The 27,777-nt window shown below is 43.2% G+C and overlaps 1 protein-coding gene across 1 annotated transcript; it reads right to left on the minus strand.

Moving 5' to 3' along the window:
- Positions 1–497: 497 nt before the first annotated feature.
- frem3 (Fras1 related extracellular matrix 3) lies at positions 498–27,777 on the minus strand. Its single transcript, XM_076091920.1, has 24 exons — positions 22,761–27,777; positions 21,845–21,934; positions 12,183–12,329; positions 11,348–11,578; positions 11,082–11,207; positions 10,359–10,610; positions 7,284–7,433; positions 6,992–7,201; positions 6,242–6,439; positions 5,991–6,155; positions 5,355–5,537; positions 5,114–5,244; positions 4,450–4,608; positions 4,052–4,355; positions 3,835–3,966; positions 3,402–3,733; positions 3,022–3,214; positions 2,831–2,935; positions 2,376–2,503; positions 2,144–2,278; positions 1,739–1,865; positions 1,433–1,620; positions 1,195–1,341; positions 498–1,105 (listed from the first exon to the last, which is right to left on the minus strand). Exons 1-24 carry the CDS (start codon positions 27,775–27,777, stop codon positions 536–538), a joined length of 9,420 nt encoding a protein of 3,139 aa, XP_075948035.1. The 3' UTR covers positions 498–535.

Here is a 27,777-nt window from a genome sequence, read left to right on the forward strand (position 1 = left end):
TACCAATACTAAAAATCATTTATCACATCATTCATTAAGGTCAGCTTCAACTAACATTCAGTCCATTTTGCTCTACTCGCCACAAAACAAACAAGGTGAATAATACAAATAAAAACTTGATAAACTAATTATTTTTAAAGGAGGAACATAGAAAACCATTTTCTCTCATGAAATTCAAACAAGTTTGAATTGGGATTTTCATGCATTTGCAAACACTGGATAAACAGGATATTTTACAACTTGGCAACCAATGAAGCAGGTGAATCCTTTTGGGGGGGAGGGGGCTCTTCGTACATCCATGATTCAAAATAAGCTGCAGTACATCACAGCAAGAACTAACCATCAGAGATCAATAAGTCCCTGAAAACTCATTCTGCGTTGTAAGCCCCAATCACTGACTTGTTGTGCTGTCCCTCAGGTTGTACTGGGCTCTATTCAGTGCTACAGGAGTTGGGCTGTAAAGGCACAATGGTGGAGGAGACTATCATAGTCTTTTTAATAAGGGGCAGGTGTTTGAGGTGGAACAGGTCCACATCTAGACCTCAGAGTTGTCTGAGCTGCTCCACATGCCCGCTGGGCCTTGGCTGTAGCCATTGTAGGCAGAAGAAGAGGAGGTGGTGTAAGGAGGGAACTGGGTCTTCTTCTCACTCTTCTTGCGCCGCATCAACAGAATGACAACGGTGGCGATGAGGCAGATGAGAAGGATCAGACCTGCGAGGCCCACTAACATTGGCAGGGTGGAAGTGTCAGCCAGTTCTCTGCCAGAACTTTCCAGCAGGGGGCGCTCCAGTAGGGGGTCATGGTTAGGGGCCCAGGGCTGGCGCTGGCTGACCACCATGCGGTCCGCTCGGTCCAAAGCGATGTGCTGGATGTTGGTGCCTCGGTTGTTTTCAACACCGATGTCCTGGGCCACGCCACGGTCAGAGAAAACAGGGGCGGCACGGCGGTGGCGGCGGCCGGCCAGGTCGGAGGTCTCAGGACCCTCAACAGAGGACATGCTGTGATGCAGGTACTCCACACTGCGCTTGCCAATGTTGCGGTTGGCATTTTCTCGGGAGCGGACTGTGTAAATCGTGTGGATGAACCATTCTCGACCAGCAGCCACCTGCAGAAGAAACGCATGTTTCAATCCATATCTGTGTGTACGTGTTGATACAATGCATGAATATAATGAATTTTGAGAACTATACAGACCTGGAAAAGTGGAGAAGAGGAGAGTGTGAAGCCATCTGATCCTGGCTGTCTGGCCAAAGGCAGACCTCCAGGTGTGTCTTGAGCCAGTGTGGCCTTAAAAGCAACGTCACCAAATGCTGAAGCTTGAGTCTCTGGCTGGGCCTTGTCCTGCAGAACAACACACACAGAAATAAGACATGACCTCTGCTTCTCCACAACTCCTTAAAGTATTGTCCTTGTGGTTTTCATTGCATCTTACCAGGATCTTGAATCTGTAAAGCAGAGAGGGAGCGTCTGCCAGGCAGCCGTACTCCTTGTTGGTGGGGTTGTACTTGGGAACGTAGCCGTCTGCTCCAGTGCAGAGGAAGACTTTTTCAATGCCGCAGGAGAAAGAGTCCCCCAGGTTCTGGACTGGGTCCACCATCACACGGCCGTATATCATGGAGCCTGAAGCAAAGAACAGATGAAATTAAAGGTAGGACTATAACATGGGGTTCTCAGAGGGTTTTAATGGCGCTCAGCTGTAATGTTTACTAAAATACACTAGGGTGCAGTGTTGTAGTACCGTCTGAAAAAGCAGCATCAGTCCCTTCTCCAAAGCCCATGGAGCCGTCAGACAACCACAACTCCCTCTTTGACAGCAGGAACATCTGAGTGTTGAGGCTGAACTCAGCTGCAACTGGGTCACTCACCTGGAGCACAAAAACAAGAGTTACCGTACACAAAACAGATTCTCGGTGTGACTGAAACCATCTTAACAAGACATTTTGTAGTAAATGTCGTTAACTTTTCTGGACAAATGAAACTGCCGAGGAAACTATTAAAAGTCATTAAAATCTAAATGATTGTTAAGATGGTCTTTTTGTAGTGTTATCTTAAAAAAACATCCGTGTTCCTGCTTTGGACCTGACTGTAATAAATCCACAACTAAATAATGCTGGGGTATTTTTGTCAGGATATCAAGGCGAACCTGCTGGAAGCGAATGTCCATGTCGAACGTAAGTGGCTCTCTTGGGTGGCACACAGGAGGGATGCTGAACTCCCCATTGGGTGATGCAATGCAGGAGGTCAACTTCACTGTGTAAGTCCCGGAGTAGTCTCGCACCTATAGAGGGGACGCGGAAACACAGAAACAATCATAAAGACTGTCTATGAAGTTTATTTCACCACAGCTGGCAAGTTTTGATTGCATATCGACTCACAGCAAAGTCTGAGACAAAACTCCACTGCTGCATGGGCTGGTTGTAAGTAGGCTCAGTCCTGACCAGGGCGAGAGTGAATGTCAGCCCAGGGTGGTCAGCACACATCACCATGGATGACACGCTGGTTCCTGAAAACAAACACGTAGACAGTCATAACTCTTTTTCGTCCAAAATACAACTAGCAACAGTCTACTTTTTTTTGTTATTTAAAGAGTGACCTTCTACGTTGTTTGTGTCACTTGCTTCCTAACTGTAAACGCTGAAGGGCCATTTTGACATTTGCTGAAATGACACTTTTGCACAGGAAGGACCCCCCAACGTGGAACTCCAGAAATAGATGAAGAGAGGATGTCGGCCACAGGGTAATCCAATAGGAGGTTACTGTATAGAATGACCACACTGGATGGTTGTAGGGTATGTGTGTGTGTGTGTGTGTGTGGCCGCCACCCTCTTACCTGGATGAGACATAACAAACTGTCCCCTGAAGCGAGCCTCTGTCTTGAAGTTAACCACCAGACGTCCCTCCTCATTTATACGCATGCTGGTTGGGTACATGGCTCCTATGAGAACAGAGAAAAGGGTTTTACAGCGCTTCACACGTGGACCAGCAGCACCAGCAGGGAGCAGCATCGCTCTGAGAACATACCTTGTAGCTCATTCTCAGGTGGGCTGCCGATGCCGTCCTGCCACAGAATAGCTGTATCGTACACAAAGGTGAGTTTGAGCTCTGACTGCAGGTCAAAGTGCTGCCAGCCTCCCACAGCCACCGGAGAGTGGAAGACGTAGGACACAAACAGAGGGACACGCAGGGTGACGTAGGACTGGACCAGGTTCAGCACCTAAGGAAGAGATAACTCAGTCATTATCAGGGATGATGTAGGAAGTATCTCTGCGTCAGTTTGAAGGCCTGGTCACACCTGAATACTTTGACCCTGGGAGTGAATCCATTGATGAATCCATTCTGGTGTAACCGGTCCTTAAAAATGTTTGACTCTGTCGTTTTTTTTATCTCTATGCATGTCCTACCTGTCCATCGGTGCCTACGGAGCCTCCACAGTCATTCAGCAGCTCCGACATGTCGTAGTAGCTGGTGAACTCCCAGAGGCAGGCCTCCAAGTTGAGGTTCCTGTAGAAGCGCAGAGAGTTGGCTGAGCGCATGAGCGGGCTGTACTGGTATGGTGAAGTCTCGCCAATGATTTCAGGGTTCTTTGTTGCATCGGTGATGAAGCCGTGGCCTGTTTGGATCTCATTGAAGTCCAGCAAGTTGGAGCAGCGGTGGTTGCCCACGCGTGTGCCGTCTGGACTCAGGGTGAGCTCAAAGTTGGACAGAGGTCTTGTGGAGATCACTGGTAACATGCCTGTTGATATTGAAAAGCTTGTTACTATTCTGGGTCTTTGTCAAGATTACTAAACAATAAAGACTATGTATCAATGCTTGAAACAAATGTTCACTGCTCACCATCCATGTGAGGCATGTTGATAGTGAGTTTAATGAGGTTGGGGAAGTCGGGGTCATCGGGACCGGTGTAGCGGATCTTAGCAGAGAAAGGTTCAGCTCCAACAGTGCCTTGGACACGAGGCTGACACATACCTGCAACGATTTAGAAGTCAGTCAAAACAAGGAAGTCTTTACTGTGTATATATATTTGCATCTGTCCAATCAGTGTTTCACTCACCCTCCTCCTTGCTGATCACAGCAATGGGGCTGGACAGCTCCAGACCGGCGTCCCCATTGGCATTGAAGGCTCTCGCTGCACATTGAACCCTTGAGCCGGTCTGGAAGTAGATCGAATCCAAAGTGACGGACTTGGTGTTGGTGAAGAAAGTATTAGTGTCCACCTCCCTCATGGGGCTGGTCACTCCATCTGACCCGGTGGGGGCGCTGACCAGCCAGCGATACTGAGTGAGAGTGTCGTTGATGTTCTCCTCAGAGCAGATCGAGCCGGTCTTGTCAAAGTCGTTGTACTTTGGGTTGCAAGCCTGCAAGGGATGACAAGACATATGGCAACTGAAAAATGAAAGAAACCTGGAAGTATGTGTGGCTGTCAAAAGCAGCAGAAGCATTTACACTCACCGTCACACACACAACAGGGTATCCATTGGGCGGGTGGGGCTTGTCTTTGGTTTTAGCTGTGTCATCATACATGAGCAGGGAAATCACTTGTGGCACGGCGGGGAAGGTAACATCCGCCACACTGTCCATCTCCTCAATGTACACAATGGCCTTGTTCATCTAGCAAGAAGAGGAAAAGCATTGTTAGCTGGTTGTCAACTTTAAAATCTAGCCAATCTCAACTTTCATTCATGACTTCTGCCAAAGTATAGCATCCTTTCGCCATTCCTCCAACACATTTCGTCCTATCTCGCTAAAGTCTAGGTACGTAACATATCTGAATCTGTGACGTGAGCGGTGCATGCCTGATGTAGAGTATATGGGTAGAATGTCGCAGCTCTGTTTATAGGTTTGCCTAGTGTTTGGCTCTGCTGGGACATTCCCCTCAGCATCTCATTCCAGAGGGAAAAGCTTTTTATAAGACTCTGTGGTTCAGGCGCGCTGACAGCAATGCCAGCTGCTGCCTGGCTATTTTAACACAGGCTGACATGACAGAGGCGCATGCTCACGTGTGTAGATTTGCAGCACTGTACGTGTGCACATATAGGACTTGCAGGACTACTGGTTTATATTTGTTTGTGTGTGTGTGTGTGTGTGTGTGTGTGCTGTGTAACCTTTGTGTCACCTGTATTTCAGCCACCATGTTGTCATCAGGCTTCATGTGTACAGTGAAGGCCTCTCTCATCTCTCTCTGACCATCAAACAGGATCTCAATCTCCACAAAATGTTCCTTTTCGCCCTCCTTGAACTCAACATCTTAGACAGAGACACAGCGAAGTGAGCACTGACCAAAAGACATCAATTCATATGAAGAGGCACTGTGCAAGCTACCGCGTCACTTTGCAGCCAATGAACCATGTCCTTACCCTCTGACAGTGGGTTGTAGTCTTCTCCGGAGGTTGCAGAGCCGTCCTTGGTGTGCACTCTCACCACTGACACCTTTGAGGTGTCTCCAACACGCAGGATGGGAATTTTCACGACAGCCACGTCACCTTTGACCTGAGGTTCACGCACACTGTACTTGATCTCAGAGAAACGGATGATGGGCTCTAGAACGGGAAGAAAATCACAATGACCAGAATTATTATTATTGTGAGCCAAAACAACACAGTCATAATTCTTTTCTCAAACAAATAGATAAATAATAATTGAATAATTTTAAAAGAAATATCTGTGGCCTGTTTTGACCAGAGAAAAGACAATGCCGTCTTTTCCGATGGAGTAAAATATTTATCTTATTCAGTTTACATTTATTTGCAGCAACATCCATCCTTCATATTTGTAGCATGCCTGGTACAAAACACTCTCCACAGTTAGAAGTGAAGTGCTTTGCTCAAGCGCATCTCATCAATAGTTCTTCAGGGAGGTGAGACCACTGTATCTTCTACACCCACTTTGTATTCATCCCATTGTTTTCATCTATATGCCACCTACAGAATATTTTGCCTTTTTTTGTTTCAATATTTCTTTATATGGTTTTATGTTGGAAGTAAAGTACGTACTATCTTTCCCATCCGTGACTGTGACCAGCGCCTCCTTCTGCTCCCCAATAGAAGCTCCATACGGTGACTTGCTCTTGGGAGTTCCCAGGACGAGGCGGAACTCCTTATCCTCTTCATGGACGGAGTCGTCCATCAGGCTGACCACACACGGCTTTTCTGTTTCACCTGGAGAAAAAACGGTCAATGTACTCAGGTAACTGCTGAAGGACGTAGAGGAACAGAGAGATTAAGAGGGAGAGGGGAGGTCTCACCTGGTAGGAAAGTGATGACGGACGCGTCAGTATTGGGTCTTTCACTGTAGTCCATCATGACCTGAGCAGAGCCTTGGCGGGTGTAACAGCGCACCGTGGACCTGAGACTGATGTCTCCACTGCGGTACACTATGACTGTTACCTCCCCATCAGACTCATCCACCTTGTAGCTTCCTTCTTTAAACTGAACCTTCGGCACTGTAGAGACAGTAATCGACTTGTTACGAGAGAGTCTCACTGCGTTTGAGTGAAGCTAAATGTTATGTTTGAAAATATAATTGTTAAAAGCAAAAATATAAATAATTTAAACAGTTGTGGATACATTTACAAAAGCAACTTCAGACTCATACCATGACATTATAAATCCACCTACAAAGATTTGTACATTGGTATAATCACTTCATAAATGCTTTTATATTAAATCAATACATATTGGCATATAAAATGATCCTTATCTCCTCTAAAAGCTACATTATAGTGTGTTTCAAACCATTAACTAATTGTTTATGCACTTATGTTGGATATACATGCTGAATAGGGGGATAAAAGGAAAGTGTTTTTGTATAGAATTTTACTTAGATTTGATAATATTATAAAATAATATTGTAATTATTATAATTCAGTGTATTGATTTTAAAAGATTGGCAACAATCATAGAACTTGACTCACATCATCTCGTATAGAATATACTGTAAAGTTACTGTAGGCTTGGATACATTATTAGGTTTTGTATGTGTGCTTGACACTCACCATCGGTGACTGTATCATTGATGGTTATGGTGGTCCTGCTTGGTTCTCCCAGCACAGAGTTCATGGGCATCCGTAACACGAGGTCAAAAGTCTCAGGTCCCTCCAGCTCCGGCTGACCCAGATCATCCAGGATGGTCACTCTGAATGTCTGCATTGTCACTCCGGGAGCAAAGTCTAGGTTGCGACTGATGCCGACGTAGTCTAGTCCAGCTGGCCAGATAGAGGGGAAACCATGAACTGACATTGTAATGCAACATCATGACCAAATGCTGAGTCGAACTGCTGATTTTACCTTCTGCAGAGACAGGCTCACTCTTCCTGGAGCGGACAGTGACAGTAGCCGTCTTGGACAGGTCGGTCCCTGTCCTCCAGACCTTCACCTCAACGTAGCCGGAACTCTCATCCGCCACATACTCGGGTTCCCCGAAATACAGCGAGGGCTCTGTGAGATTTGGGAATCATAGGAAGGAATAGTTAATGATTAAGACTTAATATTGTATTTTCATCAGTTCTGCTGTTTGTTGGAACAAGATCTTCTTGTTAGAGAGAGATAGCAACATAAGCTTTTAATCGAGCCGCGTTCAGGGACAAATTCGCATGAATAGCTGAGCAAACTCTAAAATTTTTGACTCAGCACAGGAAGAGAGCTGTCATCCCTCTTATCGTGTTCTCCTTCAACCTTCCTCCCCTACTTATCTAAAACCAGACAGCTCTGTCTGAACTCAACGCCAAAGAGCCGAGGATACACCTGAAGAAGAAGGCGTGTGCTTGTGTGTGCACGACTGAAGGGATGTTCCCAGTTTCTGATGATAGAGCAGCTGATAAGCGGTATGGTGAGGCTTTGGCAGAGACAGAGAGGCAACCGTTCACTTTGCAAAGGCAGAGGGCAAGAATTCAGAACCCATTGTCAATTCATCTCTCCTCACTTCTGTATAAAGCATGTTTTCATCACACCCTGTCCAGCCCGAGCACTTAGAGATCAACTGATAGAGGCTCAAACTCAGGCCTTAGGATTTTTTACCAACAAGGAAAGACAAAATTTCAGTGCAAATTATGGTGCAAATTTTAAATAAATTACTCAAAAAACATTGTACACCAAGGGTCGTGATGAGGTGCTGATTACCGGAAGCAGACTTAAATTATCTACAAATACTTTATAGGTCAGCCATAAGCCATCAACAAGAACATTTGGTGTGCCAGGTTGTGAAAAATCTCTTTATTTAAAAAAAAAAATAATAAGGATTAAATGGTGGTATAGTCTATTAATCAATGCTCAGGATTTCTAATCCTGATGAATCCCGTTATTAAAGCCATTAATTACAACCTATAAACCCTTTCAAGGTGCTGCCAGGAACGCAGTCATGAAGGTAAAAAGTCCAGCATCTCTTGTATGAAGTTAACAGAAGTGAAGAAATAAAACATTCTTCCTCTTACAAATGAAAAGTTGAATTCATAAGCAATAAAATGTATCCTTGGCAAAGTCAAACTACCCAGGGTTTTAGTTGCTACAGCCTCACTTAGTCTGGTAGAATGACCAGTAGCTTATTCATCTGATGTTAGCTATAAGATGTTGTTGGGTGACTGACGGTACTGTATCATTTTGCTGACACTATGGATCTTCTTTACTAGTTATAATGCAAAACTATGCAAGGAAGGATTTTTGGCAGACATTAAATGCCTCTCAGTCTCCGAGACAGCTATTTAGTGCCAGGCAGGATGAGAAGGGGGGTTATATAGGGGAATGAGTGCCAACATGGCAACCTTAAATATCAGTGGGAGGAAGAGCCAGACAAATACAGCAACAATGGAGACTCGATGTTGGCGAGAATCCCAACCACAAGTTTACTCAGACAGGCAGATGGTTTTACACACACACACACACACACACACACACACACACACACACACACACACACACACACACACACACACACACACACACACACACACACACACACACACACACACACATTCTCTAAACCAGATTTATGATGGGGTGTTAGTTTAGGACCCACCAAGAAGTAGAACCACAACAATGGTTTACACTGACTAGTCTTCTCTTGTCTGGGAATGCACACTGATTATTTCTACATAAAGTTCAATTGTACTTCTGTTCCAAATTGTTTAGGATGGATGCTTTCTCTGTGAGCACATCTGTCACTACAACAAGCAAGTCCAGGAATCAGCTTTGGTGAAAAGTTGGAGAAATAGAGGAGAAATGTGAGGAAGACAAATTGACTCGGGTTAGTACTGGTTGCAAAAGAAACTCAAGACGGGACTCAAGGATTTTAAGAATTTGGGGACAGCAATTTGTCAAATCTGTTAAGACATTTTCTTTGAGGGATCAAATGAAACCAATAATGTATCTGTGATTCATAGCTTTAAAAAAAAAAACTGCATTCCTTCTGCTGAATTCCATCAAACAGGGGGAAGAGTAAAAACATGCCAGTCATTTGGACTCCCTGCACAATAGTCCCTCTCTCTCCACCACCTGCCGGTCCCTGCAGACAAAGGGATGCCCTCTGTTTCCCCTGAGCTACCCTGAATGTCTATGAGGACTGGGGGTCGCTCGAGGAGCACGGTCAGGTTTAAAGCCCGTTTATCTGTCAGACAGGCTATAGTGTAGCATAACATCCACTGAGGACGCCATTCTCCCTCTCAACACCTATCTATTGTTATCTTGTTTCTATCACACACAGACAGACACGGGCAGACAGAATATGGTGGATAAATGAGGCAGAGAGTGTAAAGAAAGCTGTTAGACCTAGACAAAGGAAGGGTAATGGACCTGAATATACTTTAAAGCCATTAAGGCAAGTACAGTATCCAGGGCTTTGCTTTGGCGACTGTGGTTATTGTGATGCCTGGGCACTGTTGGTGGATTAATAGTGTCAATGAGCAACAGGATCACCCACAGCTGCCACCATGATGCCATTATACTGTAAACGCGGCACATGATGCCATTCTAGCTCGACCTTGAGCAAAGCAATGGGTTTCGGGCTCCATACTCATTGTCAGGCAGCTTTTACAATATTTCTCTGTGAGGGATTTTGTTCATTTGTGTGCATCACTTTCAAGTATTAATAAATCTTTTCTCTTTTGCAGCAAACAAATATCTTTCTGCTATTTTGGGGTTGTAAGCTATAAATCAGAATCATACCCAGATCAGTATAGCAAGACTAATATTCAAAGTCCTATAGATTGTAAAGTAAAGTAAAGTTTCATCAAATATCAATGCTCTTGTCTCAAGAGTTGTAAATCTGAAAATGTATATGAATAATATGTATCCATCCATCCATCCGCTAAACTGTGAAAAGTGTCAGCGATACGAAAGAACAAGTCCTTCCAACTCCGACGCTTTACTCACCATCATCACTGTCAGCCAAGATGGTGATCTTGGTGGTTGGGAAGTTGGCGCCCACCTGGCCGCCCATGGGCATGCTGAGGCTGACGTTGAAGCTCTCTTCCTCCTCATACAGGGAGTCATCGATGATGATGATGCGGCAGAGTTTCTCTCGCTCATCCTTGTCAAACCGCAGCACACTGGTGTGGTCCTCTGGTCGGGTGATGTAGTCAGAGTAGGACAGCACAGAGCTGGGTATGGTGCCAGTGGCCGTGGCTAAAGAATAATTGGGAAAATAAACCAAATTAAAATGTTGGTTGCTGGCAGCATGAAGTCATAGGATTCAAAAGAGAAAAGGTAACACACTACACACATATAGGATCTTACTGTAATATAATAGCTAAGAAATGAAAGAAAATAATAATAAAGGCAATGGAGTACAACAGCACAACTGTTTCAGTATGTCACAATAATCAGACAATGAAATATGGACAAAAAGTAAGTTACTATGCCCACACATTTACTGTTACCTACATTTTAATTACCATTCACTCAAAGTCTCATTATTTAATCTGTAATATGTAATCTTGGAACTTTCGATATGTGGTATTTATTTTGTCATCATTGTCATTCAGCTAATTTTTACGTAAATACTCAAGTTGCTACACTTTCTTTCGAAGCACACTAATTACAAGTAAACGTAAAGTTAATGTTAAAAAGCCCAAAGAAGCAGCAGGTTAACCGCACCTTGCTGAGTGAAACAAACAACCATGAGTTCCTGGCTGGCGTCTCCTGATCGCCGCACCGGCACTAACAGCTCTCCAACATCCTCCTCAATCTTGAACTCTGCTTGAGGAATATAGACAGTCGATTCTGTTTAGGAAGAGAAACACAGATGATGAGTATAAGAACTGATTTCATTCAATAATACATCTATGTAAGTCTTTCAATAAATAATTCAGCATTTATGGTGGTAAGGCTTTGTTCAAATTAATTGATTATTAGATTCCTACCATCCCCAGGATCCACAATCTCGACTGTTGCGGTGTCTGGAAACTCCAGCACAGCCATGACGGGGTCTGACAGCTGTATCTGGAAAGTCTCTGAGATCTCAAACTCCTGGTCTGTGAAGATCTTCACCTTCCAGGTCGCCGTAGTCTGACCGGGGTTGAACTGGACCTGCTTCTGGGCTTTGCCACGGAAGTCTTTGTCCTTCTCAGCTGTTCCATCCTTGGTGTCAATACCTGAGGGAGAGGGATGTACATGTTTTGAGCTTTAAGTAAAATGAGATTCATTTGTTGTTTGGATTCTGTCTGATGTCAAAAAGCAAAAGAAGTCAATGTCCAAATTTTTTGCGCTTATAAAATCTGCATCTGTAATGTTAGTTATGGGTGTGTTTGTTGCAGGCAAACAGACCAGCATGTTGACATTTCCTTGTGACCTTTACTCGTAAAGGTTATACTGTGTGTGCTTTCAATCAGACCTCTTTAACAAAAGAGAGGAAATGGAGCACCAGTCAAACAAAAGCACAATAGATTTACACCTTTTGCGACAAAACGTTGTTATTAGTGTTGAAGTGTTGGGATGAACTGAATACATCCTGCAGCTTAACACGAATTTGCAGAGATTTTAAACGCTTATGTTTTATAGCAGGACTGGCCCTTTAGATGGCACATAAACGATGTAATACAGTCTAACAGGGGCAATACTTCTTTAAAACAAAATAATTCTTTCTTAAATTGGTAAATTGGTTTGATTAGAAATGCTACTGAAATTCGATGCTGATTCTTAACAGGAAACAAAAGTGAAAAGTAAGAAACATCAAACATAAAGACTGTCAACACTTACTGACGAAGGAGGTTTCTCCCAGGTAGCCTCTGCGTTTGAGTGTCACCTCCAGGAATTTTGCGTCCTCATCCACTAAATAGTGTTCTCTCTCCAGAGAGATCCAGGCCCAGTTGAGCCTGAATGGCTGAGGCATTAGTTTGTTTCCACCTAAAGACAGAAAAAAAGCTTACTGCACTAATACTTCATTTGAAAGACCTCCTTCACAGCAAAGTCTATTTTGTTCATGTTAGAAACCAGTGAGGCATATAAACTGCAATCTGCTCTGGGCTAAAAGGAATCAAGGGGGCATTTTAATTTTGGGAAGGGAAACATGATAACTTAATACCAGGGCTTCCCTAAACCTCCCTTCACTTGGCCTCAGGAAGAGTTGCCTTACTTCTCATTTCCTCTGATTCTCATCCACCTCTATATAATGCTTTTTTGTACTCTTGATCCTAAACGGCTCAAGTACAAACACATATATATATATATATATATATATATATATATATATATATATAGTCTGCTTATGGAACAATTCTGTCATAGTTTCATTTCTTTAATGAGCTGGCCTCTTGTAAATCTGTGTCGCACCATCATGTCCACCCTCCGCTGCTCTCCCTCTTCAACAAGGTGAAGTTCAAGTGGGAGGAGTGAGGATTCTTTTTGCTCTAATAGTGACCGCAAAGACATACTTCTGGTTTTGCCAAAAACAACAACAATTGTAACACTTTTTGACCTTCATTTAGTGCCTCTTTATCATGTGAAAGAAGCTGTGCTCATAAAAGACAAATCTCATCGAAACACTGGAAGCAAAGAGTCACAAGCCACTGATCCACAACTTTAGACTCAACCCTGTCCTTAATCCATACTATCTCATGACTCATGTAATCCCTCAAACTGTCAACTCAGTTTTGTCTGCTATATAATCGGAATGTTTTTTTAGCAGCAGCGAAAGGCCCTAATGGCTTATTCTTCAGTGAGAAGAGCCTGGTGACCTGTGACTTTTGATGTGAAATGGGTCAAGCTCAGTGGGTTCTTTGGATCAGGGAGGTTAGAGCGGGCTGTCTCTCTTTAGTCTTGCACGGCTGGTCACACTGGCAGCAGCCCTGCTGACCTAACCCTGCTTAAGACGCTTAAAAGAGTTAGGGAACTTCCCTTGGTCAGAAGAAACATTCAGCGTTCTATGTTAAAAAACAAACAGTTTGTTATCCGATGTGATGAACCTCTCAGAAATGATAAAACAAACGGTGAACAGAACATCGTTCCAGCTTGAATAAAAAGTAAACAGAGAACAATGGCTCCTGCCTGTCCACACAATAAAGCAGCATTGAGCTCAGTTTTGCCTGAGTGACGAAGAAAGAGGCTGCCGTTTTTATGCTATGTGGCTGGGGACAATGAAAAAAACAACGGGTTGAGAGCGGGGTTTTCAGGATGGTAAGGGGGCCACTTCCTTCCACCCTGATGCCAAACCAGGCCAAGTCACAACACGGGGCAAACCACACTCAATCACAGAAGCATGTTCAGATGATCCTGATAGCAACAAGTGGATTTACTGGGACAATGACAGTACTCCATCACATCTCTATTGACATGAATAGACTAAAGACGACTGTAAGATGAATTAAATAACGTTAAGGGTAGTGACAACAGACACGCTACACAGATATTCCGATTTCTGTTGTAGCCAGCGCATTCATTTAGATCGGTGAGCAGGCAGTTTAACCGATATTACGCAATGGGTGTATGGATAAGTAGGTGTCCATTATCAAGAATAAATGAACACCCTGCAGCCAATCAGAATCGAGTATTCGCCGACCTACTTATTCTGCCATCTTCCACACACAGACGGTCACACGAATGCATGAGCTCCACTGGTGAAGGCCACGCCCGGTAAGGGCAGGCAACATTGAGCAGCTAGCCCAGTGGGCACGGCTACCATCCACCAGGCTTCATGCTCAAGTTTCCAACAGTCACGGCTAAAAATACAGGAAACACGGATCATGTCGCCCGAGATTCTTGAGTTGTTTATACAGTGCATAAAACAACTATAATACTATAAATAATAAATTGAAAAAACATTCATTCTGTCTTTGTAGTCTTCTGTGCAGAAACAACTATACACATTAACTGTACAATCTATGCTCAATCTGCACTGATTCACATGTTCTGAACCTGTTAAACCAAGAAGAAATCAAATCCTCATCTCAAATAGAAAAATCCTTAGAACTGATGTACAGTTCCAAACCGAAAAAGAATAAAGTCTTTGACAAACTGCAATTATCAGATTGTTTCAGTGCCGGAGAAAGTTTGTGCTGGCAGCCGGCCCTATGTGGAGCTGATATGAGGAGAAGCTTAGTCAGTGGCTATCAACGAGGATTATCAAATGAACACGGCAGAGACAAAAAGCTGCCTCTGTTTTGACGTCAAGCAATCAAGCTTTAGGTTTCTGCTTCGCTACAAAGAGTAAAACAATGGAGTTTTTATGAATGAGAAAAGAACACCGTATTTGCACTCGTATTTCATGGACTATATTGTGCTGAATAACAGACTCCTATAAGAGCACACATACACAGTGGCTTTTAAGAGATTCAGAATACTGTAGCACTCGTTTCTCATTGTTGTGTTGATGTACATGTTTTGTCCTATATCTAGATATCTTACTAATTTTAGTTTAGTTATATTTTTATTATAAAGAGTCAAAAATATTGTGAAGAATAATATGAACACTGACCAGATTGACTCAGGTAGTAAACCGATGACTGTAAAAAGTGCTACCTGATATGTGAACTAGAGGCACAGGTGTAACATGACATTATGTGAAATGCCGCAAAGGGATTGCACAAATGGCCATCGTATGACACATTGTTCTTGACGTTTAATTGCCTGTAATTTATTTGTAATAAAGACAGAAAACAAGTTATGAGCACAGGATCTCTTACTGGAAATGTTCCTGAGCTTTTAGCCACATCTACAATCTCAAATAATGTTTCCTGTTTTTGTTAATACGCAAATAATCTTCAGAACTGAGTGAATGCCTACACCACATTTTCACTGTTAACTCAAACAAAGTCACATGGTAACAGAAACTCAGATGGAGCCAAAACCATTTCAGCAGTTTTACGGCTGAAGCAAAGATCTCGCTCTGTCTCCCTGTCTTTGTCCGTCTATCTATCTCTCTCCTCCTTCCCGCCAGACTCCCAGATTATGTGGAGCAGAGTGACAGCTGTACTCCACAAACCTCCCCCCCCCCCCTCCATCTTCCCCTTCCTCCCTGTGTCGGCTTTGTTCGCTGAGGGGACGGACAACGGAGAGGGACAGCAGGCCACAGTCTGGGTGGGCCAGATCTACCACCATGGCATGCCTCCCTGCCTGCCTCCACATTGTTCACACCAGTGTTAGAGAGGGGAAGCTCCCTTTCTCTGACTTCTTTTGTACATGCTGTCAGACACTGGGGCTGGAGCTGGCATGAGTCTCAAGAAAATCAAGAAATACCCAAGAAGCCAGACTTCCCAGTAGAGTTATCCTTTAACAACTAGAGCACCCAGACAGAGTGCTGCTGACAGAAATGAACACGGTTTCAATGGTCTCAAAATAGATGAGTTAAAATAGATGTTTTGGTGCAGTATTTAACTAAAAGTCTAAAAGTCAGTGTCAGAAAACACAAAGCTGTACAATTGTGAAATATTTTGGATGTAGCGTGGCAGAATGACTCAGCGAAAGAGTGTTCTTCATAAAATTTCAAGTATCCAATATCCTGCCTCAGCAAAAAAACGAAATATCAAGTCATACACAGGACATTATAGCCTGAGATTTCCCCTGCACCTGTGTCCTTTGACAGCACATTCTTCATCAGCTCATATTTACACAGCGGTGTTGCGTGCACCATACATAGATGCAGTGGGATAGTCGGTCAGGCCTGAGATATAACTGGAGAGGAAGGTCAATATGAGGCTTTAACGTTCACCATGATGCAAGGAGGAGCAACCTTCTAAGAATATCCTCATCAGGTGACAAGCATCGCCATTATTACATTTCCTCATTAATCATCCTGTTGATATAAATACTGCGGAGGTTCCAGTCAGCTATGCTGCGTATTTAAATGTCACTGTCTTTATAAGTATACTGTTTATTAGATCATGGAGATGGATTCAGATGAATGTTTCTTTATTTCGATTCTTCAACATCTTAATAAGTGTAGAAGAAGACATTTTTCAAATAGTGAAAGCTATAGCTTCCTCTCTGCCTTCCAAGGAATCCATGTTGGGAATGCTGCATGATTATATGTATTAATAACTCTTATCATTCCTTCAGTACCGCAGCAGTATATGCTGTAAATCGACACATCACAGTGGCTCGATTGCTGCTTCGTTTCATGACGGTGAATTTATCTTCGCAGGATGTTACAAATCATAATTTGACAGGGCCTGAGAGTCACACCTTTGACCGTTGCTTGACATATACTTGACATGGTGACACATATGCTTGCAACATCTAATCACATACCAGATGTGGTACTGGGAATATACAGCTTTTGTCAAACTATTATGTGCAGCATGATGAACAAAGATGCAAGAAAAGCAGTTTTGGGTAAACGTTAGCATGTTAACATGCTCCTATCGACAATACTAACATGCTGACGTTATAGCAAGTGTTATGTTTATCATGTTCCCCATCTTAGTTTAGCGTATTAGCATGCTTACATCTGCAGGTAAGTACCTACAGCTGATGCTGATGGAAAAGTCTTTAGTTCTGGTAGTATTGGGTCATAAACCCGAGTTATTGAAGTTTAAATTTACACCTACGGGCACTATATGAAAAGTTAAGAAATGACCAAAGATATTAGAATTCATCATTTCATAACAATCCATCAAATAGTTGTTGAAGGCATTTGAGTAAAAACCAAATGTCAACCTCATGGTGGCGCAAGACGAAGGGTCATGGTATCACCAAAATCAGAGAGCTACGTCCTCTGGTCAACATGGATGTCTGTACAAAATCTAATCCAAAAGTGGTGAACCGTCAGACAATCTGACAGAACGACATTGCCGTCCCTAGAGCCACGCCGCTAGCATGGCTAAAAAGAAAAGGACAAGGAAAGGCGTGCGAGTCAACGACGGCTTGGCTAGGGGCAGCGACAGCATTGCCATATGAGAGCAGATAAGAATAACCGCAGTAGCCATAGATCATAACTCTCCGCCATTCCAGCCCTCCAAGCACCATAAATCAAGGCTGAAGAAAAAGGACAAAAAGAGAAAGTAAAGCAGTGAACAAGGTGATAATATGGCTCATTGAAATGGATATTGGGGGAAACCTGAGAGGAAAGAAAGGGGAAAGAAATAGAGAAGTAGTCAAAAAGATGAACACGATATAGAAAAAGAATAGTAAAACCATGAAGGGGTCTTAGAGGAGGGGAAGGAGGGAGAGTGACAACAGAGTGGGGTGTGTTGGAGGGGGAATTCTAGTCACAGGGGTCTTGACCGTGGCACCATTAGCCAGTAAATCTCCTGGTGACTGTTGACACGGGTGACATGTAAGGTCCCAAAACACAGTTAGGAAGTAGGGGAGCATGCAGTCCTGCTGTATAACAGAGTACACCAACTGTACGGAAGAAAATTCACCAGACAAACATTAAACATAACATATCATTTTTCGTTCCCCTCTGGGGAAGTGCCCCACCAGATCAGGCACATCTGCGGTGGAAGTCTGCAGGTTATCGGGCTATCTGAGATTGGGTTGGATTTCTGCGGAGCTGAGAGTGGGGTGACGGAGGGCTTTGAAAGGGGATCCCCCTGGACCCTTCCCTCTCACGCACACACCTGTCTGCTCGGGATACTACTTTACTTCCAGGCCTTGCTCTGTCTGTGGCCCTGGAGTCTGGAGTCTCCAAGGAAGTGCATTCCTCTCCCGGCCCTGAATGATCACATAACACTCAACCCACTCGGGTCTATGATTTCTCTCCAGAGCTGGAAGACTATATTGTTGTTATTGGAAAAAGCACAGAGGAGAGGCAGAGTCAACTTATCTGAATGTAGAGGCTCTGTTCTCCCTTTATTCTCGTCTGTTAATCTGTTGAGTTTGATTAGTACTGCTATGAAATCTGAGGCGATATTGTACCTATAAGATTGCCAAGCAGAGGCAGTGTTTCTGAAGACCGAAGACAATGTCTAAAGACCTGACATAAATATTATGCTAGTCCTTAGACTAAGAAATGAACAGAAACCTACGTCTCAACACGTCTGACGGTAAATAAGAGTTTCTTCTCTTAGCCTGTGGCTCACTGGGCCCATGCGTGATGGACAAGGATAAATGTGAGCTGAGTACCACTTGTAACAGCAAGTATTTATTGCCTCAGTGTCCCACACTTTTGAATGGCTGTAGGGAGTTTCTGACCTGCTCACTTCCATGTAGGTTATTGCTTTTCCAACAGAAATTCCCGGCAGACAGAAGGAATGACCCAAGTTGAACTGCAGTTTGTATTTGAGCTCACTGCCACAGGACAAGACAGTTCAATTTGTTTTCAGAACTGTTTTGAGAGAATCCATCTGCTTTCCTATCATGTAAAAAAAATTGTAAAATGATGCAGCTTTTAAAAAAATCATTGTTGAAAATCACATCTACGGTCAAATGAAGACAACACAACAAGATCTGCTTTACAAGATGAAGCAAACCCGTCATGATACAATAAATATATTTAACGATTTATAAAATAAGCATCTGTGAATGGATAGTTTATTCGTTCTATATCGTTTATATTCCAGTGCACAATGGGAGGATATGTTTGACTTAATTCACTCATTTAGTCGTGCACAAACACCGCAATCCGCATTGCAGCTTCCTCCAGTTTTTCTGCTTTTCTCACGTGAATGATTTATGCACCTCCGAACAAACTATTGCTACTCCAGACACAGCACTTTCAAGCCTCTAAGATTAAGATCTTGATGTATCTGCACATACATATACACAGTTGCAGAAACAGACACGTAACATGCAACATTTGAGCCTTATAAGGTATGCCAAACTGCTACACTACTCCATGAGGATGTGTTAATGATCGGGACTGTGTTTATTTGTGTGTGTATTCTTGTCTTGTGAAGAAGCATCAGTGCAGTGCATGTAGTGGCAGGTACCTTTTAAAGGCTGCTAAGACCCTTAAGCAGCTGCCATATCAGTGCCTCTGAGGGTTATTTCTTAAAGCGAGGTCACACTCAAACTGTGTTAAACATAAGAACTTACTAAGCTGGATAGTTTTGAAAATGCTAAATGTCAAGGAAACAGAATGATTAGGCAATTCAAGGTAAAACATGGCTGTGTATGGGGGAGGTTTACATGCCATAAGATCATTTTGGACAGTTTGGGTAAAGCACAAGTTTACTCTTCTGTCTCTCTTTGTCAAACTAATCACTGAGTGTGTTTCCAAAAAGATCCTGACCAATGGAGAAATTGATTGAAGATTTTTTGGGATGAATTCCAAACTTTTGAATTATGAATTGTAATCTTTTTATGGTGTTTGAGCAAACATTTCTTTTCAACTTTGAAAAATAAGTAATTTAGTTCCATTCGAATGTTAAGATTAGCAATGGGAGTGCTGACAAGGACCAGTTTCAGGGGATTATCTTGGGTGCAAATCTCTAATGACCGGGCGGTCTGCTTCCCACACAAACAGCTCACCTACTTAGATTTATGAGCAGATAGGTTGACCACCAGTGTGCTCTCCACCTTCATGTCCCTACATGTCCAGGATAACACCACGTCCCCCAGGAGTCTCAACTCTTCACATTAGTGATTCACCGGTTGGCTTGAATCGCTTTTATCTGTTATTTGATCTTTTTCCGGGTGTGCCTGTGTATTTGTTTGTGCGTGTGTGGCTATGTATGTGCGCGGAGGTGAGTGTGCAGCTGAGCACATGATAACCAGTTTATCTTTTATGTGGAATTATATATGTGTATGCTATTAATTACATGAACATTGTGGCGTGAGCTGTCTGTGGCCTTTACATGTGAACCGTGGTCATGCAGAAACACGGTTTTGTTTTATGTCACAGCCTGCACTGCTGCACTTGGTTCAGCTGAGCTGGCTGGAAGCTTAAACAATGTATGAAAGCAAACAGAAAAGGGACTGTTGAGCTAATTGAAGACTTTGCGTTTCCTTCCTGTGGTTAAACCTCCACTTAAAACAGAAACAGAAAACTTTGCAGAAACTTTGCTTCAGGCAGATGAATAGCTCCAAAATGAGTATAGAGAAACATTGGTGAACAGTATAGAACAAAGAATAATAATGGCTGTGTTATCTATTTAAATCAATGCCAGAGCTGCTGACCCTGATTCAAAATAAATTATCACCTACTTCACTTAAAGTCTTGGGGAAAAAGTTAATTACTGGGAACCAGTTGAGGCTAATAAGAGGCTTCACTTTGCTGACAAAAAGACAGTCATTTGACAAAAAGAAACATCCTCCCAGTCCGGCCTTCTCAATGGCCCTGATGGTGATGGTGGTATTATCACCAACACAGCTCTCAATCCAGCATAATTATAGACTAAACTTTCCCTGCTGCATTGATTACATTTCCAAATCTTGTTTTGTATTTTATAGCTGATACTTAACGCAAAAGCCACCTGTTGCAGTTTTTATTGCTTTGCATTTGCTAAATTTATAATGTTGTTCATGTAACTCTATGTAAAAGTTAGAGGTGACAGGCCACAGAGGCTATACAGTATATCGTCATGTCTATTCCATGTATATTTAGTTAATTTAAGAGAATTCTGTGGGTTAAACAGGATGAGAACATGTTCACAGATGTGTTAAATGAGAAGACAACTTGACTGTCATGTTATACCCGTAGACATTGATAATATTCTAAAAATAAGGCTCATATAACTGGAGGCTATAAGGAAATATAATATTTGGGTAATACAAGAGTTAATGAAAACCAAAGTGTTTGAGTGGAGTGCCCGAGTAAGATGAGCAATGGAATTTGAAATGTAAAGGTCCCTATTGAATGTTGTTGGCTTGTAAAGCAAAAAATAGAGACTGGAAAACATAATCTCTTCATTTAAATTCTATTAAATGCATTGAATAGATTACACAGACATTTCCAGTATTCCTACACTCGTAACATACACAAAATATTATTGCTTTTAAAATGTTTTTGAAACCATTCACACACACTATGGTACGTTTTCGAGGCCAAACCGAAAGTAGACTAATTCCAGGAAGAAAGTCTCAACTGAAAAGCTCATCCTTTACACATTTCACAGCGTCACTGCAAGAACAGGATGAAAGGGGGTGATTTGAAAACTGAGAAATGTGCCCTGGGGAAAAGGATCCCATTGTTCCATAACAATAAAGTTTAGAGCATGAGGTAGTCCCATCTCTTTCACTTTTACTAACCCACAGTCAGTGGCCGAAGTCCCCTCTGACCCCTGTCCTTTAAACCTGCAACCCATTTCCAGTGAGGCTTACAGAGATGGCGGCACTATACTGAGTGTCAGTCATGGCCAACTGCCTTAAGTCTTTGTGATGCAAACAGTTGGGAGATTGACAGAGAGCAGGAAGTATCAATTTTAAGAAGCTATTAAAAGACAAATAAAGTCTGAGGACAGCCCTCGAGCAAACGGTTCCTCAGTAATGGGCCCCAATTTGGTGTCAGTGCACACAAGTATGAAATATTAAAGGATTCCTACCGTTGTCTTCAACAGTGAAGTAGAAGATATCACTTGTGGCGTTGCTCCCATCCAACAGCACGTAACAGATCTTCATGTCATCAATATCAGCTGTTGGTATGACAATAGTGTTAGCTGAAAACATTAGGTAAGATAACTGTGACAACTAAGCCATTTTTACAAGGTTTTACTTACAACCCTTAGGCTGCATTTAACGTGATATGGGCCACAGGAGACATGGTTTTAATCAAAGTCTAAATATCTTATTAGTTAGAAATATCTATTAGTTATTATTTATTTTGGTTGTATTAGTATCATTAATAGTAGTAGTATTACAATCGTACAATCAGTTATTTTGTTTTATTACAATATCTTCATTAATGTATTGCTACATAGTTATCTATAATTTACACTTTTTTAGAAAAACCTTATATTGTTCATCAATAATTCATTATTTTGTATTATAACAGAAAAAGATTACTCCATATTAGGGTTGCATGACAATGAACCTTGAACAATATTAAATTATTATTTTGGCATTGACAACATTGACATTAGAACCTAATATAGTGTTTCAGTCCAATATTCCCTCTCTTTATAGCTCTGTTTTGGTCTCCACCAACTCCGGAAGGAAATATCTGACTCTTTAGCTGCTAAATGCTAAATGCTAGATTATGTTATGAGCTTTACTAAAGCTCTAATCGCTGAATACAGCTGCCTGCTATAGCTGGAAACGAGGTAAGAGAAGTAAGAGTGAACCAAAGCAGTGGGCCATGAAACCAAAACATTGAGTTAAAAATGCTAAAATGCTTTGTAGAACTGAGGGTTACTGCAGAGTCAGATCATAATGGACCTCTTTAGTATTACATATGGTCATATAATTCATTGCATATTACATTTTAAAACTCTAAGATGAAATAGTGTTACATTGTCTTACCTTGTGAGAAGGTCTTGATGCTGTCGTTGCCCAGGGCAGTGTTCATGATGAAGCCATGCAGAGGAGCCTCAGACACAATGTATTTCAGGACCTTCTGGGAACTGTCACGGTCCTCTGATCGAAGGGCCTTGCTAGTGATCACGAAGCCCAGGTGGCTTGTTTGGAGGACCTTCAGTGAGGCAGCAGCTTTGTTAACTACAATCTGGGGCACACCGTTGTCCACAGTGTTGATGTGAATGGTCATCATCTGAGGCTTGCGTGTCTCATATACAGTGTCAGGAAAGACATAAAAATCAGTATGAGTGCCATCTGTGACAGTGAAGGAGAAGCTGTCTTCGTTGGACTCAGTGCCATCGTGCTTATAGCTGATAAGGTTCTCATTTAGGTCCTGCTTGGAAAAGACTGTGATTGGTTTGGTATTGTTGAAAAGCAGCTGCCCGTGCACTGGCACCTGGGTGACTATGAATCGCAATAGGTTGTCTGGGGTATCCCGATCCTCAGCTGTCAACTCAAATGGTGTGATGAGCTTGGTTTCTCCCTCTTCCACAACCAGTTTGCTAATAGTCAAGACAGGTTTCTTATTATCTACGTCAGTGATGGACACTCTGAAGGTACGGAAGACAGGATTGTAACCATCTGTCACCTCAAATTCAAAGCTGTCCATTTTCATCTCATCATCAGAGGTGTGGATGTAGTAGATCTTGTTGCCAGCAAGCTGCAGTTGGGTGAAGGTAGAAATGGGAACACCTGGGTGGTCAGTGTTCTCTAAGTGGCCTCTACTAGGTGCTCTTGTGATGCTAAAGCTGAGGAATTCATCAGGACTGTTAATGTCAGTAGTGCTGAGGAGGTCAGTGGTAAGAGTTACTCTTCCTCCTTCTTTGAGAGTCACACCTTTGTTGATAACATCTGGAAAGACCATGTCAATGCTTCCGATGTTGATGTAAAAGTAACGGTCAATAAGGGGATTGATGCCATCTGTGACGTCAAACTTCAGCAGGTCACGGATTCCTTCCTGGCCTGTGTGTACATACTGGATGAGCTGTTTGTCAATTTCGTCTTGTGTGAAGTTCATCCCGAGGGTGATATTACCTAAAACATTACCAAACTTACTGATACGCTGAAGGTAGCCCTGGCCTGGGCCGTAACGCACAACATATGTTAGCTCTTTATCTTCAGAGTCAAGATCTGTGGCTTTCAAAACCCGGTTGCTGATGACTTTTGTCTCTCCAATGTCAACATCAAGGCCATCATTTATAGCCATCCTTGGTGTCTCATCATCAACAGGAATAACCATGATAAGAACCGTTTTCTCCACTGTATGTTTCCCATCTGAGAGTCTGATCTCAAAGCTGTCCTCTTTGGTCTCTGAGTCATCGTGTTCATAGACAATGTTGGATGCCTCTTTGATCTGTTCCAAGTTGAATGTTTCCACGGGGATGGTGCCAGTGCTGAGCTGCTGAACTATCGTACCGTGTTTGGGGTTTTTGATGATCTCAAAGTGCAGCTCATCCCCAGGGATGTCAGCATCAGCTGCATTCAGAATCGGTGTGTCAATGATCAGACTCATGCCCTCCATTACCAAAAACTCGCGGATGAAAATCTCCGGCTTCTCGTCATTGGCTGGAATGATGACTATAGGGAAGAAGTGGCGTTCAGAGAAATTAATACCGTCCGAGCAACGGAAGGTGAAACGATCTTCCACGGGTTCAACTCCTTTATGGATGCTTTGGACATAGAAGATATGGCCGAGGGCAACGTCTTTAATGCTAAAGGCAGTGATGGCTGTCCCAGTCCTGGATTTTTCAGAGCCTGCAGCTGGGGAGATGTTCTCGACATACCCAGATGTTGGTTGGACAATGATGGTGCAAAGGATATCATCATTGTCAGTGTCGATATCCTCAGTTTGGATGTGGTCCAGAGTAATGACATTCTTCTCCCCTTCCAGTCCAACAAACTGCTCTCCAACACTGACAATAGGTGGAATGCTGTCAACAGGAAGGATGGTGACGTGAACTGTCACTCCTTGGACCTTGTTGCCGCCAACAACCCACTGCTCTGACAAATCAGATAGAGTAAGATTGAAGGAGTCGTATTCTTTGACTGGTCCGATTTCACCGGATGTGTGTGCATACACCACTGCCCCATTGATGATGTCTTCCTGGGTGAATCTCTCGGCGGGAGCACCGTTAACTAGGATTTCCCCCAGCCTGGGAGGCTCCTCAACAATGAAAGTGAGGACGAGGTCATCTGTGTCTTCATCACGGCCCTGAATGACATTACTTGTAATCTCTGTGGCTCCGTTCTCTAGTACATCAATGGCTGCCCCGAGCAGACCGGCTGGGAGCATGATAGTGGGGGTCTCGTCATCAACTGGCTCAACAGTGATTTTAATGGTGATGGATACCTCATGAAAACCGTCACTGACATCAATCTTGATGACATCATTGTGGGATTCCTCTCCACCGTGGATGTAAGTTAGGTGACCATTTGCAATGTCTTCGAGTACAAATGTTTCTTCGTTTGCTATGTCGATCCCCAGATACTGCAGCAGCCCGTACCGAGGAATCTGGGTCACAGTGAATATGATATTTTCATCATCTGTATCTGTGTCTGTGGCATGCAGCTCTTTCCTAGTGATGATATATGTACTTCTTTCCATAACAGTGAACCCTGTGTTGGTGATAAGTGGAGGTTTGTTGTCCACTGGCTGTAGGAAAATGGTGAATAGTCCATCTAATGTGTTACCAGCAGTGTCTTCCACAATGAAGGTGAACTGAGCCACTTTTGGAGTAATGCCCAGCTCCTGGTCTGGGGGCTTGTAAGCTACTTTATGGTGATTAACCTGGGCCTGTGTGAACTCTGTAATTGCAGTGTCTGGGCTGTCAGTCAGTACAATTTCACCTAAGGGGGCTGGATTGTTCTCATCTGTGTCAGTTGGGGGCTTACTGATGGTGTACTTCAGGTCCCTGTCATCTGAATCTAGATCAGTGTAACACAAGAACTTCTTCTTGAAGTATGTTAGCTCGTACTCCTGGACTGTCATGTGAAGGATGGTGCCTGGAAAAAGCTCTGGCGCAAGGTCATCAACAGGATGGATTTTGATGATAAACATATGTTCCCCAGATTGATTGGGAGGGTCATTGTCATCTTGGACCCGGAACACAAACTGATCAATCACAGTGGTAATGCTATGGGGACCGACGTGACGGTAGAACAGTTTTCCATCCATAATATCCTGCTGAAACCATTCAGTTACCACCTGCTCAAACATCTCATCTGTCTCGCTGAACTTCCAGAGAGACGGGTCAGAGGGAGGCTCCGCTTGCCTCAGCAGGAGCTCCCCTACAGTTGAGTAGGGCGCCTCCAAGATAAACTTAATGGTGGAGTCTTCTGAATCAATATCTGTGGCGCTCAGGATGAAGGGAGAGATCTGCATGACTTCATTCTTGAATAGTACCAGACCGGTGTTAGCATTGATAATAGGCGGCTCATCATCAGTGGGAGCAATAGTGATAGGGAACAAAAACTCCACATTATTACTGCCATCAGTCATTCTAAAAATAATGTTGTCGCTATAGGTATCGCTGCCGTCATGCTGGTACACCACAATGCCGGCGTCGAGATCGACAGGTGTAAAGAATTTCCTGCGAGCTCCGAACACGGTTAGGACTCCATGCTTTAAGCCATCAACAACAGTTATTCTCACATCTTCCAGGTTGTCCTCATCACTAATCTCTAAATTCTGGGAGCTGGAGAGAGCTCTGGACTGCCCTTCAAACAATAGCTGCCCTGTATTTTTGGTCGCCACAGGAGCCAAGGTATTCATAGGCTTCACCACAATCATAAAAGCAAATGTATCAGACACAGCACCATCGGTGTCTATAATTTCAAACTCTAGCTGGAAAATCCTCTCTACCTCTGAATCATCTGAGGGTGGCTTATATGCTATTTTAAGATCTTTGATGTCTCTCTGATAGAAAGAGGTGATAGGCAGGTTCTGATCATCTGTGCTGATGATATAGCCCTGCTGAGGGCTCAGCGGTGTAGTAATGTTAAAGATTAAATCATCGGGGTCAGATTCAACATCTTCAGCAGCCAGCATGTCATTTGTAATAGCTGTCATCACAAACTGATCAACTTCCATCATCATCATGGCTACAAAGCTCGGTTTAGGAGCGGTATTCTCTGCACCCTCTCTGATTCTAACCATCATTTGGAAATGCTCTTGCATTATGATGTTGCCTTCATTATCCTGCAGCTCTACCATCATTGGAATATAGTCTCTGTTTGGTGAGTTTGTTTTAGCTGTGTGCTTGTAGCGAATGCCTTGTTTCACAAACTCATCACAGTCAACCATTTGGCCATTTGAGGGGTTATTTAAAAGAGTGCCATACCTGGGAAGACCTCCAGCTCCGACCAGAGTGGCCATCTTACACTGTGTGACACCGTCCTCAAAGGAAAACTCCAGACCCTTTTTGTCAATAGGGTTGCTGTCACCACTGAGCTTTTCAACATTAAGGGGCATGTTCCTGGTGAGGATCTCAAGCTGCTGGAAAACCACTTCCACTTCCAGCATGAAAGGAATGATAACTGTGTCCGTCTGGGAGTCATAACGAAGCTGCAGCTTCACACGATCCTTGCTGGGGCTCCGAGATCCGAAATGAGTGTATTTCACTTCATCTGGTCCGAATGAACAGGGGAACTTTTTAGGGGTCAGAATCCCAGGTTTCTGGGCCAGCGGGTCATTGTCCAAAACTGTTATGTGGCAGCGGTCACCAGGCTGCACTTCTGTTACCAGGTCACTCACAGGGTCCAGAAACACGGACTTCCCTAAAGGCACCCTGATCCCATTGTTAGCGATAATGATGTTGTCTTCATTAGGTCCAGATCTGTGGTGATAAAGGTGAGCTGGGTCAAACGGCTCTGCGAAACAGAAGCTGAGAGAAAATGTCACAAGCAGGCATCTTAAAACTGCCCACTTTTGACAAAGTGGGGAACTTTGCAGACAACCAGCCAT

This window comes from Anarhichas minor, unplaced genomic scaffold (genome assembly GCF_050575085.1).
Source record: "Anarhichas minor isolate MPS153535 unplaced genomic scaffold, ASM5057508v1 ptg000014l, whole genome shotgun sequence".
Lineage (NCBI taxonomy): Eukaryota > Metazoa > Chordata > Actinopteri > Perciformes > Anarhichadidae > Anarhichas > Anarhichas minor.

Bases quoted from the DNA above. Each gene is read 5' to 3' on its own strand.
- frem3 (XM_076091920.1), bottom strand. From the start codon at position 27,777: ATGGCTGGTTGTCTGCAAAGTTCCCCACTTTGTCAAAAGTGGGCAGTT. The intron at 7,202-7,283 runs GTAAAATCAGCA...CTATCTGGCCAG, and splicing joins TGAGCCTGTCTCTGCAGAAG to CTGGACTAGACTACGTCGGC. The intron at 2,504-2,830 runs GTAAGAGGGTGG...GTTTGTTTTCAG, and splicing joins GTTTGTTATGTCTCATCCAG to GAACCAGCGTGTCATCCATG.